This window comes from Mirounga angustirostris, unplaced genomic scaffold (assembly GCF_029215605.1).
Source record: "Mirounga angustirostris isolate CCGP_5_RB_7025 unplaced genomic scaffold, mMirAng1.0.hap1 SCAF_8, whole genome shotgun sequence".
Taxonomy (NCBI): domain Eukaryota; kingdom Metazoa; phylum Chordata; class Mammalia; order Carnivora; family Phocidae; genus Mirounga; species Mirounga angustirostris.
In genome coordinates this window covers 68,963,049-68,989,459 of record NW_026991716.1, presented here as the reverse complement: position 1 = coordinate 68,989,459, position 26,411 = coordinate 68,963,049, and the positions used below count along the sequence as shown (strand labels likewise).

Below are 26,411 nucleotides of genomic sequence, written 5' to 3'. Positions count from 1 at the left end.
TTGGGCGCCTGGGTGGCTCAGTTGGTTAAGCGACTGCCTTCGGCTCAGGTCATGATCCTGGAGTCCCTGGATCGAGTCCCTCTTCGGGCTCCCTGCCCGGTAGGGAGTCTGCTTCGCCCTCTGACCCTATCCCCTCTCATGTGTTCTTTCTCTCTCATTCTTTCTCTCTCAAATAAATAAAATCTTTAAAAAAAAAAAATTCTGCTATTATATTATATGATCCTCTTGTCTTGTAACTCTACTGTTACTAGAGGCCTACTTGCCCCTCTAGACTATACAGTAGCGTATAAAGAGGACCTGGTTTCAAGCTCGACATATCATAGTGCTCAATAATGGCTAGGTTTTTGCTTCTCAAGAAGCAAGTTTCCCAAGTTGTTATAAACACAAGGTGTTTGAAATCACAGATCAAATCATCAATGAAGAAAAGATTCTGGTGCACAGAACGGTCAACACTGAGAAGTAATATCCCCTATAGCACTGTGCCTGAATGGCTACCCTTTGTTGGAGACTTACTAAGCCTTAAAAAATGTAAGGAAATACCAAAAATAAGTAAGCACTGTATGAGGAACTGAGGTTATGAGGAGCCAGGCTGCGCTCAGGCCTCAGGGAAAGGGAGGGTCCAGTGCTGCCCCCTGGTGGGAATCAGGGAGCCTGGACACCAAGTGCCAGTTCCTGGGGCTGGAATGATAGCTAGATGAGGAAGGCAAGTGCTCTGGAAATGGTTAAAAAAAATCTACCTCCCCTCCCCCGAAAAGCACATCATTTCCAAGCAATGCTACTATAGCAAATTAGGCTGTCAGTTAGCTACTGGAAGGTTACAAGTAAAAGAGCCCAATATAATTGAATGTAACCAAGGTATAGACATTTTGAAAAATAGAGTCAAGAATAAAAGACCACTCAGTATCATTTAATTTATTTTTAAAGCAATCATTTGGTCTTTATTTTTTAATTCAAGGCAATCCCAGGCTTGGATTTCTTTCTGGGAGCAATTCTGGAAAAATTTTTATTCAGTTCCTCTATTGACAGAAAGTTGGAGACAGCCTATTGTGTAAGACCGCATATTATCTTGAGTTGGAAAGTTGTGAAGAAAAGTTTAAAGTGAGATAAGAACACTTTGGGTCTTTTATATATGTTCCTATGTTTTATAGCTGATATAGGCTGATTAAAATTACTTAAATTTTCCTGAAAAACTAAATTTTCTAAACATTTAGTGGAAAGTCAGAAAAGCAGGATGCTGTAATGAGAAACAAATCCCAAGTCGAAATGGGCATACGTTGCCTATGGGATTACCTGATAAATCAAGATTTTACATTCCTCCTTGGAATAGGACAAACAACGGTTCACGACTTAATTTCAAAGTAATAGCTTGGAAAATTAATTTTTAAATTATTTTGCAAACAAAAAGCTCCACATCACATAATCATTATTATGCCACCAACAACCCATTTAAACTATGAGAATATATTTCATTTCCAAGAGGGGATAGGATGGGAGTAAATTAAGCTATAAATGTAATGAGCACCGAACAAGACGTAGAGGTCATAGAGTTATCATTTCTTCTCTAGGAGAAAAAAATTAAGAAACAGCTTTAAATGATTTCTGGATGTGCTCAGTTTTAAACCTAAATTCCAATACCATTTAGTCCTAATTTAGTTAAGTTATTAAATTAAAGATAAAACAACAGAGATTTTGCTTCTAAGTTCAGTTAGTCACCTAGAGGTCATAATGAGGAGGGCAAGAGTTAAACTCTAAAAATACGAAAAAAAAAAATACCGAATGATGCAAACTTGATAGCAATAAAGTCAATGAACTTGGAGACTTATATTTTGATTATAAATTGAGTAATAGTCTTATAGGCTAGACATCCCCCAGCTTCCCAATACTATCAGAGAATATTTGTTTTAAATTTGTTTTAAATCTGCCATGAAAACTTGCCCATCGCCAAAACATGAGCTTCAGCAGCGGAGAAAAAATGATTCTGGTGTCTTGAATCACACTTCCCTAGCAAATGAGTCACAGAAACCTGTGAAGGCACTGTGCCAGCAGCTCCAATTAATTTCATTATTGAATTAAATAAATACAACTTTTGCTAATCTACAGTATTATTTTTCATTTAAGCTAATGGTTTCAATAGTATGTTATCATGTTTTTAAAACTTAGCTTAGAAGACATATTAGGCTGTACCAATTTTCTACATAGCACAGACCTATGAAATTAATTCTTCGGACAGCACAGTCCCTAATCTGCCCTCAAACATCAAAGCTATGCTTTTTTTATTTTTCTGATACCCTGTGCACAGGAGATGCGTTCGACAAACAGCTGTTGATATGAAGTCTGTCACTTCGAAAACACAGTGGAACCAGTGTAACTAAGTGAAACAGTATGTGAATAATATCATTTTATCCAGCTTTCTATAACACCTAAAACATTATAGGCAAGCCCAGCTATTTCAGCAAAGCTTCTGTGTAAAATCATAACCTGGACTAAATTAAAAGCTGAGATCTCTCTGACTTAACTTCACTGAAATGTCTTCATTACCTGAGGACTTTTTAAAAAAATTCCACTTCTTCCTCTTTAATGCAAATTACTGGCAAGCTGGTACCATTTTTGTTTTCCACGATTTCTTTAGCTAAAGAATGGGACTGAATTCTAAATTAGGATTTTCATTTAAATTCAAATTCCATTTTTAAAATGGAAGCTTATTTTCTGAAGTTAGAAATATTATTTCTGAACTAAAGGGGTTTCCCCGGATTCAGTCTCGCTACCTAAAACAAAGTTGGAGTATGATATTAAACCATGCACAGAAATGATTCATGGCTCAAATTCTATAGTTGTGTTAGAATATAAACATGTTAATATAAAATTATCTATGAATCTCGACAGATTAACTGTAGAAACTGAAGTAGAACAAATTTTAAAATCAAAATATAACATTAAAATCAGCAATTTATTACATAATAGGGATTTTTTTTCCTCTCAGAATGATGGTTTTGTAACTTCCACTGTTTTAAAATCAGAAATAAGTGAAACTAAGTGCTAATTCATTTCTGTAATTTATGTTATCTCAGATCGCTTTTTAAGAAAGTACATAGTGTTCACTATGGCCCAGGGACGGTACTAACTACTTTATAAATATTAACTCATTTTGCTTTTCATAAAAATTAAATTAGCAGCCGCAAAGGTAAAAGCCGCACCCCATCCAAACCACCTCGGTTTTCCAGGTAAAACCTGTCAAGGTTTGGTTCCGCTTTACAGCTTTCCCCCACATGTGGTCTTGAGCTGTGACCCACAGCTGCTGCGCCTCCCTCACCTGAAGAACACGGTGAGAAACAGCAGCCAACAACAGTCATTTCTTCCTTCAATCCTCCACATAACATCGTGTTTATTTGCAGCATGCAGTCTCCAAAGATGTCCTGAGGCTTTCAAAGTTCAAAAGCTAACGTTAAAATTATTTTCAGACATACTATGGGCAAATTCTGACATTTACCACGTACTGTGGCTACAATGCTTTTGTTAAAACAATTTATATTCAATGGGGTGGGGGGGGAGGCAATGCTCTCAAATTTCCACAGACGCTGAAGCTTCTCAAATTTTATAGTTCAGAATTCTTCCCTATAGAAGCAAGCATCGGCAGCAGCAAAGTTGGAAAGTGGAATTTCCTGAGAATGTGGGTCCATAATGATAAACATAAGCGACGTGCTGCAGTGGGGTCACATCTCATGAACAAACCGCTCTCGGTCAGGTAGGATTCTTGCTTTTGTTTGGCAGCAGGAAGCTTCAGATACTCCTATTAAGCAACTTTCAACGATCTGACAAAGCATTCAGTTTTTCTGATTGTTTTTTTTTTCTTTTCCATAAAATTATTCCTATAGCATTCTCATACCACTAAATGGTGCTCGGAAGGCAGAAATTAATCCTGGCTGAAGCAAACTGATGATTCTTTTGTCTCGTGACACAGAAAATATATTCCTTTAGAATTTGGGAAACTGAACCTGCGCTAGGAAAATTTCTATTAGGATTTGTCACTGTCCCCATTCTGCAACCCGATTTTAAGTTTCAAGACCGGTCACAAAACGAAACTACTAGAAAAAGTGATTTCCCCCTATCTGGCACCTTCTTTCTAAAAAGTTTGAGAAGCTGGATAAAGAAATGATGGCTAAAATATCTGCTATAGTACGAATGATCTCTTGTTACCATACAAAGTTTGTTTTTTGTTATTGTTTTTTCCTTCTCTTTAAATATGTCAAATTTCTAGTTTATGTTTACTTTATGTTTAAATGCTAAATGTAAAAACTAAATGCTAAATCGCTAACTGTAAAAAAGGCAAGGGAAAGGGAAAAGGTCAACTTTATTTTATCTACATAAGGCCAAAAGAGATGTGTCAGTGTTTTTACTGACATTAAACACACTTTTTTTTTTTTTTTTAAAGTTAATCTTGGGTGTCATAGCAACACAGCCTTCAGCTTGGTTTTGCTGAATGAATAAATCAGACCAAGTTGTTTTTCAGCAATTTAATTCTGGTCACTAAATCACTACAATTTTATTAAGAAAAGCACAGCAGAAATAAATGTTCTAAGGCTATCATCAATTATCAGGGAGATGTATTCAAAAATTTGTTAATTGGATCCCAGCAGTAGCAGCACTCCCAAGCTTTAATAATTGAACTAATTTACAAAGCAAACAAGTTTTTGGCAGGAATCTCTGACCTAAGTAAGAAAAGGCTTGTTAGTGCTCTCATTATTTACATGCAGATGACTTTTACTAATACGGGGAGTTTAACCTTTTCATTCAACAAATCTAGCACTTGGAATTATTGTCCGTGTCCAATTAAAATATAATGCAGAACCCAAAATATATTTTCCTCTTTGCTGCATTTACATATCTATGTTTCTACCTTTACAGTTGGTTAACATTTCTTACAAAGAAGCTTCTCAGATTAAATGTCTATGTATTTGCATATACACATTTTCAGAATTTCCAGAATCAAGAGATATTTCATAATTAGAGGGAAAAATACATGTGCCTCCTTTTTAATGCCCATAATTGGGTAAATACGTGTGCTGATAAGATGAACCTAATTCTCACAAAGTCTATATTGTATGCTCACTGTGGACAAATTTCTAATAAGCCTGATAAAACTATAGATACACTAGTGAAAGGTGGTTTAACAATAACTAGGACCTGGTTTTGGATACTTTTATAGTTAAGTGCAAAAATATATTAAAAATGCCAAAGGTACTGTTTTTAGATGAATTAAATTTATGTAGTTTCTATAAAAGGGTGATGTTCACACAATTTATTTAGATGGACCAAAACATTGACTTACTATTTTTTATCTACTTATTTGAGGATGAACTCTACAAAAATTCAATCAGGTCCCTCAATTAGGAATCAGGCTAAACACACAGCACGGATTGCAGCCCGCACCCCCCACCCGAGATCACAGGAGTTTCCCTATTGGTCATATACCACAGACAAGGATGTGCATAAGCACACATGGACACAAACAAATAATTCTATGTTTAATCAACAAATCCTGGTGAATATCCTGGCACACAACATGGAGGCTGCAGGAAAAGAAATGTATCCATTCATATGCCTATCACTTCAGAAAAAGGGACAGGTACACACATACAGAGAACAAACAGCCAGACACTAACTAGTAACCAAAGAGATGTTGTTACTTAATAATAAACAAGCACGATTGTTTATATAGTCTCAATCCTTTCAGCAACTCTATGGGGTGGTGACAGGTGAAAGGAGGCTGGCAGAGGTTAAGTGAGGTGGCCAAGATCACTCAGGTACACACGGCTCTGTTGGCATGTGAACCAGCTCGCCCACTTGCTCTTGGGTGCACTCTACAGGGCTTTGGATTTAAAAGTGGGCAGGAGAGTATGGCTTGGATAGAAGGCAAAATTTGTATTTCGTGCCACCATTACACCTGTGAAAGAGAAACTGGTGGAATTGCCTACTTGTTGATGCAAGTCCCGATCAATATATACTTTTTAATAAAAGGCTTAGCAGTTTAGTGTCTTTGGGGGGCGGTGGTCATCAGGGAAGAAATGGGTCTCTAGAGTTACAGTAGGCTCAGCGTGCATTTATAGGTTTGGTTTCTTTCAGATGTTTGTTGGGGAGAAGATGGGAAAATGAGGGGAAGGAAGGACATGAGTGGAACTTGTTTCTACTATGGGCTTGCTTGAGTGCAGGGCATAAACTGCCACTTTGAGTTCTGAAGCTGATTTTGAATTCTGAGAAAAAAACTGGATGTTCAACCAATGGTGGGCTGTAAGTTTAAAGTTGCTTCCACCGTAAGGGTCAAGAAAATCAGTTCAGTGCTTCACCAGGAAATGAAACTTGCCTCCTTTCATTTCCTTATCTATGGGAAAAATCTAGATTTAACTTAATAAGCTAAGTAATTTGATAAGAATATGACAGCTTTTTGATAGAATAGGAAAATATTTCAAATACACATGGGTTACAAGTTTTATCCTAGCCTTAACTTAAATTGGAATATGAAATTCAATCCTCTCTTTGCAGTAAATATTTTATAGCTATTCTCCACGGTCAACTCACTTTGTAGAGCTCTAAAACAACAGAAGAAAATTCCTGGAGTACTTAAAGAAATGTCTTTTGAGAATAAAATTAAATTCTTTTTTTTTTTTTTTGCAATTAAAATGACAGACAACAGACAAGACACTGCAATTAAATTAATCTGAACTTAAAATGTAAATGTAAGTGCGGTATGGGGTCTCCTGTCTCAGACTCTACTCACTGGCTTCAATTAGTGGTTATTGGCCCAGGCTCCACAGCCGGCACTAGGATGTTATAGCTGTGGGCTCTCATTATAGGTGTAAAGCTAGTTGCACACACAGAAGTGCCACCAAGTGGGCACGGCTGTGTGCGGATGGGTCCGTCCCTATGCACGGAAACAGACAGGTCCCGGTGGTCTGTGACAAGAACTTCAGACATCCATAAGAAAATACCGCATTGGAAAGCTCAATTAAAAAATTATGTAAGAATATAATTTATCTGGGTTATGATGCATTAACATTTCATCATTTTCAATTCCCAGTCCCCCGAATGAGCATGCTTGTATGTCTGACATAACAAATCACCAACCCACAAGGATTTTCCTTAGGTTTCCTCAAATGCTAATTATGTAGCAAATCTAATTAAGTTTGTATGATTCACTTCAGCAGTAGGTACTTCAGTTACTTCAGAATTGCCAAAAGGGATCTGAAGTGTCTATTCTCCCTCCAAAACAATCACGCTGCGCGCCAAACTGATAACCATTAAACACAGCTGCAGAGCAAATGTGCAGTCTTGGTCCTGTAAATACAGTGTTCACACATCAATCAGCCCTGCGAGCAATTTCGGATTCAGAACTACCGATTGCAGGTTTATGTTTCTGTTAGACGAGTATTATATATGAGTATTTTCACCCAGCACAGCTTGAACAGATTTCTATGTCATGAGAGTTTCTTCCACCTACGAATGTTCACCGAAACTCTGAAAACCCCAAACAGTGGTAAATAACATTCTATCAACATCTTGTTGAATTGGTTTTCAAGCTCTATTCCTCATGTGAAAAAAGTCAAAAGTGGCCTTGTGAGTTTGAGAACGTGTTTATGGGACAATTGATATGCAATATATTTAGCCTCATTCCTGAAGAAAATCACATATACTGTATTTATTATAAATGCTTCTCTTTTAATGACAGTCGGTAAGTGTGCAAAACAAACCTATGGGCATATCTGAGTTACAGAAATTAAATGATTTTTATTTCAGTAACTCAAATAATTTCCAAGGAAGGAAATTCTTTCCAGAGGGGCTCTCCAAACTGGGTGGGTTGCCGGATGCTTAAGGCCATGACCGAATTCCCTCCAGGGGCTGTTAGATCGCTATGGCAACGACCCTCTCCCTATCAATAAGCAACAGCTCTGAACACTAATGTTCTCTTAAAAAAAAAAAAAATACGGTTTCCTTTTCTATGGCCACAATGATAGGAACTAGCTTCAAGACTGAAACATACCACTTTTTGTGCAAAACAAACTGTTTGCTGACTGAACGGTTTCACTGAAATTCAGCTTTGTCAATAAATGCAAAAACAAGGAAATCAGCCATTGTGCCCCAGTTCAGTTTCAAAACAAGGTAAAATTGGTGACATAAACAATCTAAGGATGTTACAGCTGGAATGGGTTATGTGCGGAGGTCCAGGCAGAAGAAGGAAATCGGTCTCCAGGGAGCAAATGACATATAGGAAGCCAAACTGACATGAGAAGAACATACGCTTCCAGCCAGCCCTTGGAGTTTCTTACAAGCAGCACACATTGGAACGGTTGTAGTTCTTATCTGTGGTTATTTCCCGATATGTAATTATGACCGTGCAGGGTAATAAATAAGCTGATTACATTGATTAAATGAAACATCTCCCTCCAACTTAAGGAGATAACATGGTTGCGAGCTCTGTCTTCACTGATCCCAGTATCAAGAGCTAAGTCTCTTCAGCTGTGCCCCACTTCAGGTGTGCAAAAACCAACACTACAAACCATCACGCACACTGCTTTGCGCAGCTCCGTTGCCTTGGAGGTACAGTACCTGACGCAGGGTAGGGCTCAGTAGATCTCTGCTAACCAAACGGTTCTAGTTTCTACTTCTACTGTTTCACTCTGGGGCATTAATGAGCTTAGTCACTGATGAGGCAAAAAAATCAACAAGACAGGAGCTGGGGTGTGGACATTTTCACTCCTTAGCAATTACCGAACACTGTCTTACTCATCTACCAGACGCCACACTATTTATTGTGATCATGCCCTCCCCTAGTTAAGAGCTTTTCCTGGCTCCCCAAAGCTTATTCTTTATTTATCCCTATTTCCCTCCCAGCCCAGTACAGACGTGCACAGGCTCACCTCCATTCAGAAGCTTACCATTTTTAGAAGACTGCCTTTACACAAACCTCTCTCTCTCTCTTCAACTCTCGGATTTTTCTATTCCCTTGCTATCTTCACATAGTCCACTTTCCAAAGTCAGCTCAAATGCCCTTTTCCAGGAGGCCTTCAGGACCTTGATGTTGATTCTAAAATCCATGTGTTCAATCATTCATCAAATACTCCAGAGCCTATTATGTCCCTACCTTCAGAGTTTTATATTCTAGTGGGGGAAATAGGTATGAGGACATGCTAGAAAGGAAGTATGCAGGGGTCTGCACTAGGTAATAACGGGGAGCTAGAGCTCCAAGTTACCCAGAGGGCTCAGGGAAGGGGTTTTCTGAGGTAGCATTCGAAAACCATGAGTAACCAGCTCTGCCAAGAACTAGGTAGAAGCATGCCTTCCAGGTCACACAACAAATACCAAGGCCTGGAGGCAGAGAAGAGCCTGGTGGGATCCAGAGATGGAGAGAGAAAGCTGGCGGGACTGTAGCACAGGAGGAGGGGGAGGGTGCACACGGAAGGAGGAACAATGGGGTGAGGGAGGGGGGTGGGCAACCAGATGGCCAGGTGGGCAACAGACCAGCCCTGGCAGGAAGACGGTAACATTTGGTTTTGATATTTCACATATCTATATTTTACCGAGTACATACAAGAGTAGCTACAGAGATTTATAAGATTCTCCAGGTAAACTCAGGGTTCACTTGCAACAAATCAGAAACATCACCAGAGATGAAGGCTGGAGTTGCTGATAATGAGACCCAGTGACCCAAAACAATATAGGGATGAAGGTACGAAGTCAAAGTACACAATATACACAGATCATTTGGGGGGTGTAATTTTGGGGAAATTATCACTTCATTCAGTAGAAAACTTTCTAAGGATCAACACTGAAATGCCCACTTCTGAGGAAAATAAAAACAGGGCATTTTAGTACTAGAAGTACTTTACTATACTTTGTGGTTAACTGGAATCCCTTCTTGGCTAATATTCAAACACCTTTTCTCTTCTGGTAATTCAGTAGATTTACTACCATATCTAGTTCCTTAGCGATAATAATCGATTTCCCATTTACTCACACTACTGACTTCCTCTCCCTATTTCTTATCTCTGCATCTCTCTCAGTGGTTTTTTATGGTTATGTATTATACAGAAAAAGACTCAAAATGGCCTACCAACATGCATGGAGATGATATTTTTATAAATGTTATTTATTGTTCCTTTTGGCAAGGATTTGGAATCCACTGCAGAGAGAAACAGATTTTCATGTATTCCATGTAGGGGCAGTAAAGAAAAACCTTCCCCCTCCTTCATGTCCTTTCTGGCTTTCCTGTCACCAAAGCTATAGCAAATTCTGATCTAGTCCCATATTAATGTTGCTACCTAGCAACTGGTTGTGATGTAATATAAAAATGAAGGCAAAATATATTTAGAAAGTGTTCCATGCGCCCAATCATACAACATTGAGAAGGGTATATTTGGTTTTGCTTAGCATTTATCTTAATTTTGATTTATAAAAATTCTGATTATTTGAAAATTCTATTATTTGGAGTTATTATTTGGAATCTTAGAAAGTTTAATGCCCATTAGCTTTTTGTTTTGTGAAAAAATGTTCTCTTTGTGAAAAAGAATGACAAAACTTCTCAGCTGCTTTGGTTTTCCGACTAATATTGTACTGCAAAGTAGAAGACTTGGGTCCTTGTCCTGATTCTGTTATCAACTAGGTAAGTGACAAGACAGTGTGGCTCTAGCTTTTCTTAATCATCCTCACTCCCTGCCAGGGTACATTGATCAGCATGATAATAACGGAAATCGAACTCCAGTCACTGAAAGAGTAAATGTCCTTCCTGAATCCCTTCAATAGAAGGCATCCTAGCATACAATGTCTGGCACACGGCGGGTACTCACTCAGTAGAGGTTCACTTGGAAAATTCCAGTTTTTGCTTATCTTTACATCTTTCGGACAGGGAGAAAGGCGAGGGCTTGAGAGTCATTCACCCTTCAATACTGAAAACAGAAGCCAACAGATTTTGAACAAAAAGAACTTCAGCCCTGAATTCTTGACAAAGCTTAGACTCAAGGTTGGTAGGTGACCATTTCAACAATTGAATGGCCAAAAAAAAAAAAAAAAAAGATAATAAAATATAGATGGCCAGAGCCAAAACAAAACAAACAAACAAAAACAAAAGGAAGAAAACAAAAGAAACCCCAAGTACCTTAAGAAGTCACAAAATGATTTAAACACCAAAGGGGGCTAACTCCATAGGAAGGGGATCAAAAGTACAGGAGAGGTGGCCATTTTGGTGAAAACAATCTTATCACCATTAACAAAATGGGTGGGAAAGACATCATCAAAGAGAAGTTTCAGAATCTCTTGAATAAGAAGTGCAGAGAGGGTGGGGAAAACACTCTTTCATTTGTCCAGAAGTTGGACAAAATCTTCTTTCATGATGAAGTGCATAAGAATAGTTTCCTGGGGTTAAATGGCAGGAGCATCTCCTCAAGGGAAGATCAGAACCTCTAGGACAGGATAAAATGTTAGATTTAGCAAAAGTAGGCACAGGACAGACTGGAAGCAAATTTCTGCAAATCACTTATCTAGCAGAGGTCTTATATCACAGGATATGTAAACAACTCTCAAAACTCATCAGTAAACAAAGAAATGATCCAATCAGAAAGTGGGCAAAACACAGGACAGACATTTCATTTAAGAGGGGATAGATGCCAAATAAATATGTGGAAAAACTGTCAACACATTAGCTATTGGGGAAATGAAAATTAAGACTACACTTTTTGTTGGGCGCCTGGGTGGCTCAGTCGGTTAAGCGACTGCCTTTGGCTCAGGTCATGATCCCAGGGTCCTGGGATCAAGTCCCACATCGGGCTCCCTGCTCTGCGGGGAGCCTGCTTCTCCCTCTCCCCCTCCCCCTGCTTGTGTTCCCTCTCTCGCTGTGTCTCTCTCTGTCAAATAAATAAATAAATAAATAAATAAATAAATAAATAAATAAATAAAAAGACTACACTTTTTGCAATAAAAACAAAGACAGTGACAACACCAAACACAGGAGAGAATGTGATCACTCATACACCAGTGGAGGGAATGTAAAATGGACCAGCTGCTCTGGAAAGTGGCTTGGCGATTTCTTATAAAACTAAACATGCACTGACACCATCTGACCCAGCAATCATACTCTTGGGCATTTATCCCACAGAAATGAAAACATAGCCACACAAAAACGTACACACACGTATTCACAACAACTTTTTCAAAACAGCAAAAACTGAAAACAACTCAGCTGTCTTTCAATGGGGAACTGGTTAAAAAGCTGTGGTATATTCATACACACCATGAAAAACTAATCAGTAATAAAGAGGAACTAGCTATTCATATACACAACAACTTGGATGGAATTCAAAGGCATTATGCTTAGTGAAAAATGTCAAATTTCAAAAAAATCCCATACACATAAACATTGTTGAAATGACAAAACTATAGAAACGGAGAACAGATTGGTGGTGGCCGGCGGGTTGGAGATGGCAGAGGGAGCAAATATAAAAAGGTATCGTGATGGAACAGTTCTGTGTCTTGATTGCAGTGGTGTCTATTCAAGTCTCTACGTGGGATAAAACTGCATAGAACTGCTCGTGTGCATGCACGATTATGGGCTGAATAAATGGTGAAAAGTTCTATAGTCTAGTTAACAGCATTGTACCAATGTCCATTTCCTGGTTTCGATATCATACTAGAGATGTAGATGTCATCATGGAGAGAAGCTCATCGGTGAAGGGTACACAGGGCTGTGAGTACTATTTTTGCAACTTCCTGAGTGCCTATGATCATTCAAAAACTTATTTAAAAGGTTTTTTTTAAAGGTGTAGGCTAAAAAAAAATGTCTTGCCGATGTGCTCTCTGCATAAGAAAGAAGGCATAGATGTAAGGAGGTAGGAAGGCCTAGAAATGAAGTAATAACCAGGCTCTTATGTGGAGGCTGTGAGGAAGCATCTGACTCTGGGCAAATTAGTCTTCTGAATCTCAGTTTTTCTCATTTGTGGAAATGGTAGATCTATTCCACAGGCTTCTAAAAATTGGATGTGTTTAATTTTAGTGAAGTCCAGTACGTGTTTGGCATACAGGGGATATTAGTTTCCTTGTTTCGTAACCTATACTACGTGATAGTGAAACAGACAGACAGACAGACAGAAAGGAGGTCATAGACCCAGAAGAAGTCCAAACACCAAATCTAAGGGGCACTCCAGCCTCAGTGACTACACAGAGGACCCCAAAGAACACAGGACTTCTGGCGTTAGTCAAGCTGTAGCTTGAGGCTCTGCTGCTGTTACCTCGTGGTGGAAAGTCTTTTCTGCAAAAATGTATTCCCAAAATTTAAAAAATAACTTTAAAGATAGTTTTACATTTATAGAAAAATGGGGAAGATAGTACAGAATTCTCATATGCCCATGCTCAGTTTCCACTATTACAAACATCTCACATTAGTAATGGTACATTTGTCACAATTAACAAACCAATGCTGATACATTATTATTAACTAAAGTCTACTCGTTATTCGTATTTCCTCAATTTTCCGCCAACGTCCTTTTTCCACTCCAGGGTTCTACATTATATTTTGTCCTCTTGTTTCATTAGGATCTCCTTGGCTGTGACTGTTTTTCAGACCTTCCTTGTGTTTGATGACCTTGGCAGTTTTAAGGAGTACTCGGGTATTCTGTAAAATGTCCCTCAGTCGGGATTTGTCTGATGATTCTCTCATAACTGGAGTGAAGTTACAGGGTTTTTTCCTCGAGTATTTTTAGTCCCAGATTTTAATCCCAAACTGAAGAGAGGTGATTGAAGTCGGACAATTTAAACTTCCAGAAACTAGCAAGTAGTTTTCTGGTCACTCTCCTGTTAAGAAACTGCTTGGGGATACCAAACATTTCCTAAGAACATTACTGACACCATTAAATAGATCAACCTAGCCTGTGTCAATTACAACTAAACACAAAACAGTTCTAAGACTGATGGTTATGATTAAACAGTCTTTAGACCTCTAACAACCTTCTTTTATTTCACCTGTTAATGCCATTTTGTAGAAGGTTTTGCCAGCCCTTTGTCAAGCTCTTATTAGTATTTGTTCCACTTTCTAGGCAGAGTTTGCAGAATCTTAAAATGACATATATACCCAGGAACCACATTTTTCTGTTAAATAGTAACCAGAAAACGAGCAGCAATGTGATTGCCTGATAATCTCCAGAAATACAATGACGGAAAGGCTAGATTCTGCCACAATAATAATGTTGTGAAGTAATGAGAGTTTCCACAAGAATCAGTAACACATGTTACAGACTGGCATATGCTATCGTGTTTATGTAAATAAACCATTTTGATGTAGGAAATTATTGTTTGATATTTATCATATTATATTCTAAACTATCACAGAAATATTTTTCCCTGAAATACCTGAGGCTCGGAGAAATACCATCGCTATAGCATTTTCTGTATGCCATTCAAAACGTACCCATTAAAAGTATCAAAAATTTACGAATGTAAAATAATTCATTATATTGCATCACTATGACTTTATATGTAGTGGCCGGTACTGGCTGCCCAGCATCCATTCCCATCTTCCCTGCTTCCAAGAGTACCCAGATTTTCCTTCAGATATCCATTCTTCTTCTTCTGTCTCTCTCCCCTGTGTTTTGGGGGAAGCTGACACTTTCCCCAGTTCAAGGATGGGCCTCCACTGACTAAGCAAATTGGCATAGTCCGTTCTCCTGACTTCAGAGCAGAGTCTCTGGTTCAGGAAACAGGACCTTTCTGGACTAAGGAGGGTGAATCTAGAACTCTTACTTGGACCTGCTAGAGCTAGGAGGCAACGAGGAAAGAAGTCAGCTCTGAGATCAAACGTTTGATACTCAGCCCCCTCCCACTTGACTTAAGAAGGAAAAGGAGAAGGTGACCACAGGCAGGGGCTGGGGGATGGAGAGAGAAGGACGGGGAGGGCAGGGAGGGTAGTGGGGAAAGGACGGGTGTATTAAAATGACCTAGAAGTTCTGTGAACTGCAGGTTCATCCCTGCCCCCTACATTGTTGAGTCACTGCCCTAAGGGACCGGCTGAGCCTCCTGCTATGTATGCTAACACATATATACTAGTATGTTGTTACCGATATGTGCAAGTTACAGCCCCTCGAGGTACAGTCCCACCTCTCTTCTTCCTTTAAACCATGAAAACTTCACCAAATGGTAGTCCACATCTCCTGTTTTGGTTTCTTGCTCTGTCACTCATTCCTGCAATGATTCTAATCTAATTGTGTCTTACATAATTGCTCTCCCAGAGTAGGGCTTACACCTGACTGATTGCACATTAAAATCATTTGAAGAGCTTTAGAATTGATGTCTCAGTCCCAACCCCCAAAGGCTCTGATTTAATTATCTGAGGTACAGTCAGATCACCAGGAGTTTTAAAAACAGTAGAAGATTCGGGGTGCCTGGGTGGCTCAGTCGTTAAACGTCTGCCTTCGGCTCAGGTCATGATCCCAGAGTCCTGGGATAGAGCCCCGCATCGGGCTCCCTGCTCCGTGGGAAGCCTGCTTCTCCCTCTCCCGCTCCCCCTGCTTGTGTTCCCTCTCTCTCTGTGTCTCTGTCAAATAAATAAATAAAATCTTAAAAATCAAAACAGAAGAGTCTGCTGTACAACCAACCAGGGTTGAGAACCAGTGCTCTACTAGGCCGTTGCTACAAATGACCTCTGAATCACTGGAGTCGATGAAGTTTTCTCAGTTGTTTCTACCTGAAGCTGAACTCGTAGAAAATAGTCACCGAAGAGAAGTAATATTTTTCTCTCTAAAAATCCATTGGAAAAAGAGAAGAAGAAAATCCATGTGCAGAGAAGAACTGTAGGAATATGTGAGTTAGGATAGCTAAAGTGTGAGAATTTTAAGGGAAACAGTACTGTTTGAGAAAGTATGTGTTAGGAAAATACTAAAGGGAAAAGAGAGAAATTGCTGTAAACAAAATTGTCCATAAATCCTCTCCGCCAGAACAGTTTGAAATGGGTCTATATACTGTGTAAACCCACTTATTAAACGGATTCAGAAAAACTCTTAGGATGTTTTAGTGTCTTAAAGTTTGTTTGTGTGGGGAGGTGATGTGTATGTTAAAAGAGAATCTGAGATAGCAGAATTTCTTTCTTTTCGGTGCGTTTTCTGAGACAGAGATGATCATTAAAAAAAAAAACAAAGGTCAATTTGTATTTTGTGCTCACAAGTAACATAATACTTCAAAAGATCATACTTCAAAAGCAGAATACAAATTAAGAAGGTGTCTTCCTGTAACTGAAATAACACTAATAATATTATCACAAATAGATAGCCAACACCTACTGAGCATACACCCAGATGCCAGTATTAAGCATGACTTGGATTATGTTATTATTCCTCATGAGCCCTATGAGAGGAAAGAAGCTTCCTTATCCCCATTTTAGAGACGAGGAAACTGAGGTTTAGGGGCAGGTCACTAGTCCAGTTGGCATGTACCAGAAACAGTATTTGAAAGCAGCTCTGTCCAATTCCAGAGCCTGAGTTCTTAATTGTTATGCTCTTTTCTACATTGTTATGAATCCACCGAAATTAGTTTAAAAATTTTTTTTAAACCGCCCACACACACCAGACTGTATTTTTAAAAAATCATTAGGCAGATTGACAGAGAACATTTTGGGCAATTATAGGATAGCAAGAACAGAAGGCAAAGGCAAGTGTAACCTAAAATGTAAAATCTAGAGCCAGTCATTCTGGGGATTTTCCGTAAATGTTTACTAGTGATGATGGACAAATTATAATTTTATACTCTCCTTGATTCATGCTATTTCTGCAACTTTAAAGTCTTCCCCTTGTAAATCTATTTCCCAGTAGCTCTACTTTCCATTTCCAAACAACCACAAGTCACTATGCCAAAGGCCCATCTAACTCAAGGTGGCTAAACAGATCCCGGTTCCTAATGAATTCATTTTGTTTAGAACACAAACATCACCAGCTGGCTTCCATGCACTTGAAAAATGACAGCTTCATAGTAAATAAAGGAGAAATGATGGCACTATTCTGAGTAAGTACTCACCTCTTAGCTGCTAAAAAATGTACATATTATATGCTCTATAGAATCTATATAGTGATGACCCAAATTAGAGCATCTCTCCTCTTAAGTGAATGCTCCCTGGAGGCAGGTACCATATCTACTTATCATTGCCTCTCTACTGCCTAGCACATGTGGTAGACTCCAGGTAAAAATCTGCTGAGCTCATTTAACATTTGATCTTCACCAAAATACTACAATATACATTTTAAAATGAGGAAATACATTTGATTTCAGATCATATCTTTCCTACTGGAAATCTCACATATAATTGTTTATATTTTACAAAATGTAACTGGGGGTACAGACAAATGGAAAATCAGGAAAGGAACATTTTATATTTTGATTACTCTGAATACTATAGCTCTCAAGAGTATGAGATATTATTTTCCTGTTTCATATTAGTTGAAATACATTAAAGATGATAATATGTCAGGGTAAAGAATTACTCCTCATTTAAGTGCTCCTTCTTAAAAATTTAGGCAAACTGGGGTTCTCTGAAAGTTTCTGAGGATTCAGTAAGTTACAGTCATGTTAATGAAAATATAAACATTTTTAGGTTTCAAAAGAGCTAAGTATTGGATACAACCCTTATCAAGCTCCCACATTAGGACTAGAAGTTTTAACTGCAGCAATCACACAAGAAATAAAAGGCATCCAAATTGGTAAGGGGGAAGTAAAACTGTCAGTATTTACAGACGACATGATAGAAAACTACAGACTCCACCAAAAAAAAAACCTATTAGAATAAATGAATTCAGGGGTGTCTGGGTGGCTCAGGCGTTAAGCGTCTGCCTTCGGCTCAGGTCATGATCCCAGCGTCCTGGGATCGAGCCCCGCATCAGGCTCCCTGGTCAGCAGGAAGCCTGCTTCTCCCTCTCCCACTCCCCCTGCTTGTGTTCCCTCTCTCGCTGTGTCTTTCTCTGTCAAATAAATAAAATCTTAAAAAAAAAAAAAAAGAATTCAGTAAAGTTGCAAGATACAAAATTAATATATAGTAATCTAGCATTTTCTAGAAACTAATAATGAAATAGCAGAAAGACAAATTAAGAAAACAATTTCCTTTACAATTGTATCAAAAAGAATAAAGTACCTGGGAATAAATTTAACCAAGGAGGTGAAATACCTGTACTCTGAAAACTATAAGACACTAATAAAAGAAAGTGAAGATAACACAAACATATGGAAAGACATACCATGCTCATGGATTGGGAGAATTAACATTGTTAAAATGTCCATACTACGCAAACCAATCTACAGATTCAAGGCAATCCTTGTTAAAATACCAACAGCATTTTTCACAGAACTAGAACAAATAATTCTAAAATTTTTATGAAACCACAAAAGACCTCAAAGAGCCAAAGCAATCTACAAAGCTATAGTAATCAAAACAGTATGGTACTGGCAAAAATAAAAAAATAAAAAACAGACACATAGATCAATGGAACCAGACAGAGATCCCAGAAATAACCTACACTTATATGGTGAATTAATATATGACAAAGGAGGCAAGAATATAAATGGGGAAAAGATAGTCTTTTCAATAAATATTGTAGGGAAGGGGCGCCTTGGTGGCTCAGTCATTACGCGTCTGCCTTCGGCTCAGGTCATGATGCCAGAGTCCTGGGATCGAGCCCTGCATCGGGCTCCCTGCTCGGCGGGGAGCCTGCTTCTCCCTCTCCCGCTCCCCCCACTTGTGCTCTCTCTCTCGCTGTGTCTCACTCTGTCAAATAAATAAATAGATAAATAAATAAATAAATAAATAAATAAATAAATAAATAAATAAAATCTTAATAAATAAATAAATAGTGTAGGGAAAACTGGGCAGCTACATGCAAAAGAATGAAACTGGAATACTTTCTTACACCATACATAAAAATAATCTCAAAATGGATTAAAGACCTAAATGTGAAACACGAAACCATAAAACTCCCACAAGAAAACATAGGTCATAATCCTAGACATCAGCCTCCTCACACAAGGGAGGCAGAAGCAAAAATACAAAGCTTTTACATAGTGAAGGGAACCACTGACAAAACAAAAAAGCAATGTACTGAATGGGAGAAGATATCTTATATGGGGTTAATATCCAAAATATATAAAGAGCTCATATAACTCTACACCCACAAAAAAGCAAACAATCTGATTTAAAAAGGGGCAAAGGACCTGAATAGACATTTTTCCAAAGAAGACATACAGATGGGCAACAGACACATGAGAAAATGCCCAACATCACTAATCATCAGGGAAATGCAAATCAAAATCACAGTAAGATATCACCTCACACCTGTCAGAATGGCTAAAATAAAAAGACACAGGAAACAACAAGTATTGGTGAGGATGTGGAGAAAAAGGAACCCTCGTGCACTGTTGGTGGGAATGCAAATTGGTACAGCCAATGTGTAAAACAGTATGGAGTTTCTTCAAAAAATTAAAAATAGATATACTATATGATCTAGTAATTCCACTAGTGGGTATCTATCAAAAAATTTAATTAATTAATTAAAACACTAATTCAAAAAGATTATATGCACCCCTATGTTTACCACAGCATTATTTACAATAGCCAAGATATGGAAGCAACCTAAGTGTCCATAGAGAGATGAATGCGTGAAGAAGATGTGGGGTATATATACAATGGAATATTAACCATAAAAATGAATAAGATCTTTCCATCTGTGACAACATGGATGGACCTAGAGGGTACTATGCTAAGTGAGATAAGTCAGATACAGAGAAAGACAAATACCATATGATTTCACTTATATGTGAAATCTAAAAGTCAAAACAAATGAATAAACAAACAAACAAAAAAAACCCAAGACTCTTAAATACAGAGAACAAACTGGTGTTTGCCAGAAGGGAGGTGGGTGCGGGGTATGGGTGAAATAGCTGATGGGCATTAAGAGCTACACAGTTGCAGTTATAAAATAAATAAGTCATGGAGATGCAAAGTACAGCACAGGGAAGATAGTCAATAATATTTTAATAATATTGTATGGTGACAGATGGTGACCACACTTATCATGATGAAAAGGAAAAAAAAATTACATGACCATTCCACAGATGTCCTGCTCAGGTAATCCTCCCTTACAAAGGTTAGGACTACAGAAACAGGGTTTTCCAGGAAAGGTTACTCAACAGATTGGGGGATGGAAAACATGGGCCTCTCCTCATCCACTGCTGACCTCCCCCACCCGCTGCAGAAGTGAGGGTGACGCTCTGTGTCTCTGAACCCAGGAGCCTTCTCCACACACACACTAGGCAGCTGCTACCCAGAGTGATAGGGGTTGCATATGAAGTGAAAGCCATTAGCTTTAGATACACCGTATGGTCTAATTCTTTTTCTGTTAAAATGTCACCATTTTCATAACGTGAGCTTGCTTAGATCATAATAGAATCTATGCTGGGGTATACTGTCACTGGGTATATTTACTGGATTTTTATTAATTTTATACCTTTTGGGGGGGCATATCACAGGTATAGTGGGGAAACATCTCATTTTTGTGTGATTATCAAAGGCTTAATCTATTCAGTGGCCAAAACTCTGAGAAGGCTTTTCATTTCAAAAATATGCTCATTGTTGCACATGTATAAATGTTACAAGAAAACACTTGTTTACATATATTATAAAGCAAGAAGCTGGAAGAAAATAATGTAAGGATGAATTTGTTACGATTCATAATATGATACTGCAATTAATGAAGCAAATTTAAAAATGTAAACATACTCTATCACATATGGTAGAAAAAAAGGACTTACCCTTATTAATAATGCTTTTATGAAAGTTGAATTCATGCTTTCTCTATTAAAAAAACCACATGTTCACTTTGGTAGGAGTTGGATTTCATTTTGCTCATATTTAGAAAGTGCTCATATTTAGTACATTTTAAATGTAGCCGTATATACATTTAGCAACATTTGCATAATGTTTCCTATTTCATTAAAGATTTATAAGCAAATATAACATGTGGCTGATAACCCAACTCCAAAAAGAACTGATTCTACAACTCTATTAATATTTTAAAGGAGCGACTTTGAAGGTCATATTGATTGAGGACTAGAATTATATAGCTTAATCATAGCAAAAATTAGTTTCTTTTAAATGATCATTCTCCATATTATCTCACCAGATTTACAAACAGAGAAAACTGCAAGCTATCTTCCTAATCTAAATTAAGCATTATAAATTATCTTGTGGGAAACCAACAATTCCTATACCTAAATAAACACATTTCCATGTCTGTAGATAGTGTTCACATGGCTTCACTTATGCAATGCAATCAGAGGTCTTCGAGATTCCTTACACATCTAGAGGCAACTCCTAAGCCACAAATAAGAGAGAAAAGCTGGCTTGAATCAAGACATTTGTTCCATATTATGATGGCAGAGAAGTGATGAGTAATTCAAGAGAGATCATGATGATACATGGTGACAGAGATACATGATGATACCACTGAATGTTTTCTGTATGTTGTAGGCCGTTCTAAAAGCTTAACGTTATTAACTCACGCAAGCCTCACAATAATGCATTTAGATCCACTTAGATGGATGCCACTGATGGAAAAAGCGAAGACAGATAAGAAATTTGTGCAAGACCACACTCTTGGTAAGGTGTCAGCCGGTATGTTGATTCCGACTGGTTTTCTTTAAAAGCAAGTGCTGAGAAAGAGAAGAAAAACACAAGTTGTGACACAGAATTCTTTTCCACATCAAAAATTCCACAAGCATAGCTCTTTCCATAAGGACAGGGCGAAAGCAGCAGACTTCTCTGGTTAACATGGTCCTACTATCATCTGCCTTTGGACAACTGCCCCTGAATGCCCCAGAGAGACCATTATAATGTACAGATGATAAATGTACACATAGATCCATGCGTCCGTCCTGTGATGGCAATGACCACACTGCATGTCTGTGTAGTAGACTGTTAGCTTTCTGAGGGCAAGGGCCTAAGCTTTTTATCTGATTACCCTTATGCCTTACAGATTTAAATGTTTACGTGATTAAATTTCTTGTCTGCTTTCAGAAGCCCCAACCTGCTCTTGATAGAGAAAAACTTCAGTGGGAAGAAGTAGGGGGTAATAGGGCTTTGGATTATTGCCTAAACACCCAGCACTGTTGGGATTTTCCTGCCATTTCCGGAGAGCACATAGCACGTCCATGTGGGAGGAGCTGAGGAGAAGTCAAAGGAAGAACAGAACACTGGCATATTGAGGACTCAGGGGACAAAGCATCTCAAAGCAAGACCTAGAGCTCCTGCACGGAATTAGAGGGAGAGACAGCCAGAATCTCAGTCTGTTCAACAGAAGGGAAACAGGCTGAGAAGCCCTGGTCTATGCACTAGATTCTGTGCTTCTAAAATGACTATATTCTGGGCCTGCTGTGAAGAAGAGGAGGGATGGTGGTCTCCCTCAGGTCCCCGGACTAGTGTAACCCACTGACCAAAAGGGGAAGCGGATTGTGGTAATTGCCCTGAAAAATGCCCCTGTTCTAATCCCCTGACACTGGGAACACGTTACGTTATGCGGCAAAAAGCACTTTACAGACGTGATTAGGATGAAGGATGCTGAGATGAGAATAGTACCCTGGGTTATTCAGGGAGGGCCAATCTAATTACCTGAATCCTGAAATTTGGAGAACTTTCCCAGCTGTGGTCAGAGAGAGGGCACTAAGACAACAGGAGGAGTCAGAAAGATGCACCACTGCTAGCTTTGAAGATGGAGGCAGTGCCGTGAGCCAAGGAACGAAACCAGCCTCTGGAGGCTGGAAAAGGCCAGGATGATCCCCTAGAGACTCCTCCAGAAATGAACACAGCCCTGCCAACACCTTGATTTCAGCCCAGTGAGACATGTGTCAAATCTGGATCTACAGAGCTATGAAATAATAAATTTATGTTGTTTTAAGCCACTGAGTTTGTGGTAATTTGTTGTGGCAGCAATAGAAAACTAATACAGGGGTCTTCAAATTCTCAGTCAAGTCCACTCCCATGAGGGAAAAACTGCAGAGGCCCCACGTTTGTGTTAGAAGCTCAGGCAGAGAGGAAGGCCACATCTGACCCTGACAGCTCAATGAAGCCTGAGAGGAATTGGAAGGAAAACTTTTTAAAGCATTAGAGCAAGCCCAGAGAGAGTACCTAATGTAAAAGGCTGATAGCATAAATCTTCATCCCTTGGAGAAATGCTGCTTTGATTCTAAACCCCACCCCGAGATTCTCTTCTGGGAAGGCTGATTTGAGCCAATTCAGAACGTCTCAAAACAAACAGAATAAGAGCCACACTGTTCAGTGCTCCTAAATGGTTTCTGCCCTCCATTGTGATCCAAGGTCAGAGCAGTCTGTGCAGAAGACGAGGAGGCAGTCCACAAAGCATTCTGTAACAAAACCCATGCCCAGGCTGCAGGAAAACAATAGCTAGCCACCGAGAGATCAAAACAAGTAAGCCCACTTTCCTCTCGTTTTTGCCAGTACTTCTAGGCAAAGAAAGCAAAAATCACAAGACAAATGTTAGTGGTACGAAGCATTTTATTTTAAGAACTCTTTGTGGGAAGCATCTTGATTTCACAATTTTCTCCATTAATTAAGAGTGAAGTTACACTGAATGAAGACCGGGCATCACAAACACATTTGCTTATGTTGTTACCCATCATATAATCATATAATACGAACCTAGCAGTTGCTGGGAAGTTCTGATGGAAAGAAGCATATTTTTATCCTTGTAAAGAATTAGAATAATGACCATGTAGTATGGAAAAATCACGGATGCAAAATGAAAAAAAAAAAAAAAAAAAAAAAAACCCCAGCCAGTTTGTGTTTGAGTTGCACTGAATATTATGCTGTATAATGAATGATACAAAACTAGAATTACTTTTCATATACAAATTAAATCACTATGATTCAAGGAAAATCTAAGGTAATCAAGTATAACTTAAGTTCTTAAGATGATTGGGCACTCAATTAAAAAATAGTTCACTGAAGTTTGTAAATGTTTTAACATCTGTTTTCGGATTTAACTGTCAAAGTAAATTATCCTAAATTTGAGACTGTACTACCTAACGAAGTCTACCAGTTATTTTTACTCCTTCAGAATCTTGAAATTACAGAATATGAATGAAACCTTAGAAGTCACTCCAGTCCAACAACCTGCCTGATAGGAATGATTCCCCTAACAGATATTTTTACTTTTTAAAAGGCTCCAACTGGTAAAGCATTTTTCCTTATAGAATCTTCTACAGACCAGTTTATGCCCCAACTTATGTTGCAAACAAAAAAGAAAGAAAATGAAGTGGTCATTGATTCTGTTCCTACTATGGGTCAGGTATTGTGGTAGGTGCTTTACATATTTTTAAAGAATTTACTCTTCACATCATCCCAGTGAAATAGTATGAGCTACATTTCACAGATGAAATAAACAATAGGTTAAAATACAGGATAATACTGCTTCCTTTCTAAAATAACTAAAATTCAGTGTTATACAACAGGCAAATATTTCAATGAAAAATACCTTAATAAAATTGAAGTGGCTATAGAAAGTGTTTAAGTAGGTAAATGCATTCTTGGTATTCAAATTTACTGCCAATAATCTCTATTTTTTTTTAAAGATTTTATTTATTTATTTGACACAGAGAGACACAGCGAGAGAGGGAATACAAGCAGGGGGAATGGGAGAGGGAGAAGCAGGCTTCCCGCGGAGCAGGGAGCCTGATGCGGGGCTCGATCCCAGGACCCTGGGATCATGACCTGAGCCGAAGGCAGATGCTTAATGACTGAGCCACCCAGGCGCCCCAATAATCTCTATTTTTTTTTTCAAAGATTTTATTTATTTGAGAGAGAGAATGAGAGACAGAGAGCACGAGAGGGAAGAGAGTCAGAGGGAGAAGCAGACCCCCCACTGAGCAGGGAGCCTGATATGGGACTCGATCCCGGGACTCCAGGATCATAACCTGAGCTGAAGGCAGTCGCTTAACCAACTGAGCCACCCAGGCGCCCCAATAATCTCTATTTTTAATAGTAAACCAGACAATAACCAACAGGTTTATGATAAGGAAATATTTTAACAAAAAAAACATTAAAATATTAGAGAGCTAACAAAGGTCAATTTGGACATTTAGATCACATTCCATGTTAAAACAGAATATGCCTAAAAGTGGACACAAATAATTTATAAATTTTCTAAAATTTCTATATACTTCGTAGTTTTGTTACCCTTTCTGTGTGACACTGATATTTTTCACTAGAAGGTATTTTTGTAGACATTAATGGACACATCCGGAGACTTTTTAAGTTTCAATTTACTCTACAGAAATTGTAAAAGAGACGCGTGCTCTTTCATGGAGGATGCGCCTGAACAAAAAGGTAACAGGAAATCATTAGCACCACGAAGCACAGAACACTGACAGAGAGGGAACAGAGACATTTAATATTGGATATGGTCCAATTTTACATTATGGAAAAAATAATACAAATCACTCACTGCTTGCCTATTGTGCATTTGGCAATGTACTAGGGACTCTGCATCCATTATGACATATAATCACTGCACGCTAGGCTGAACATCTCCATTTTTCAGATAAGGAAATTAAGATTTATAATGGAAAATAACTTTCCCAAGAAGACACAACTCTTGTGTAATAGAACGGTTCTAAACCCAGACTATTTAATGAAAGCCTTTTTCTCCTCTCGGAAAAGAAATGCTGGTGGTGAAGACCCGTTGAAGGACTGAGGAGCAAATCTCAGAATAAGCTGCTAGTCATGTAATTTAAATGACAGGAGAGGCTTGAGAACCCAAGTTCTGCTCTAAGGGTGGAGAAGAAATTTCATAAACAGGTCTCAGATGGGCTGGCACTTGGCCTAATGAGCAATGCTTCTGAAGTGACCTTCACCTCCTTGGTCTCACAGTGAACACCATTCAGAAATGGGCTGTGGTTTACTTGTACCTGCCAGTTGCTCTTGATAAGCAGGTGGGCTTGGGGCCAGTCTCCAGAAGGAGAATCTCCAGGAAGAAGCTGGGGTCAGAATAAAGGCAAAGGGAGTGCTCATGCCTGGTATCAATCCACAGCTGTCTGACTCTACAGGAAAATGCAAAGTTATACTTCCATGTGAGAGCACGTGGTGTCATCACCGGATTTGTTCCCCTAAGTTTCTGTATCATTTTCCCTTAAGGAAACTAAATTCTTTATCGGTGTCTGAGGGTGTCTTTCTATCAACACACATCCTGTTGCCACAAAGGTTATTAAATACCTCCTTCCTATGAATGGAATTCCAGTCAGATCAGCCCCAGCTTATCTGCTTGTGTGCCCAGGACACCTTTACTCATTCTTCAAATCTCATTCTTCAGGAGTCTTGTGGACTGATTTCCTTAGGT

General features: G+C 38.6%; 1 protein-coding gene across 5 annotated transcripts in view; it reads right to left on the bottom strand.

The window, feature by feature from the left end:
• BCKDHB (branched chain keto acid dehydrogenase E1 subunit beta) overlaps positions 1-26,411 on the bottom strand; it is a 210,614-nt gene that overhangs the window by 5,802 nt on the left and 178,401 nt on the right. For 2 of the 5 annotated variants that reach the window (XM_064597797.1, XM_064597800.1), the window contains one exon: positions 3,311-3,419. The exons of 2 other annotated variants lie outside the window; for them this stretch is intronic. In XM_064597797.1, coding sequence (XP_064453867.1) covers positions 3,311-3,419 — 109 coding nt within the window. Of the gene's footprint in view, positions 1-3,310; positions 3,420-10,911; positions 10,935-26,411 lie in introns of those variants that run through there. One more of the 5 variants, XM_064597802.1, reaches the window with a different exon arrangement.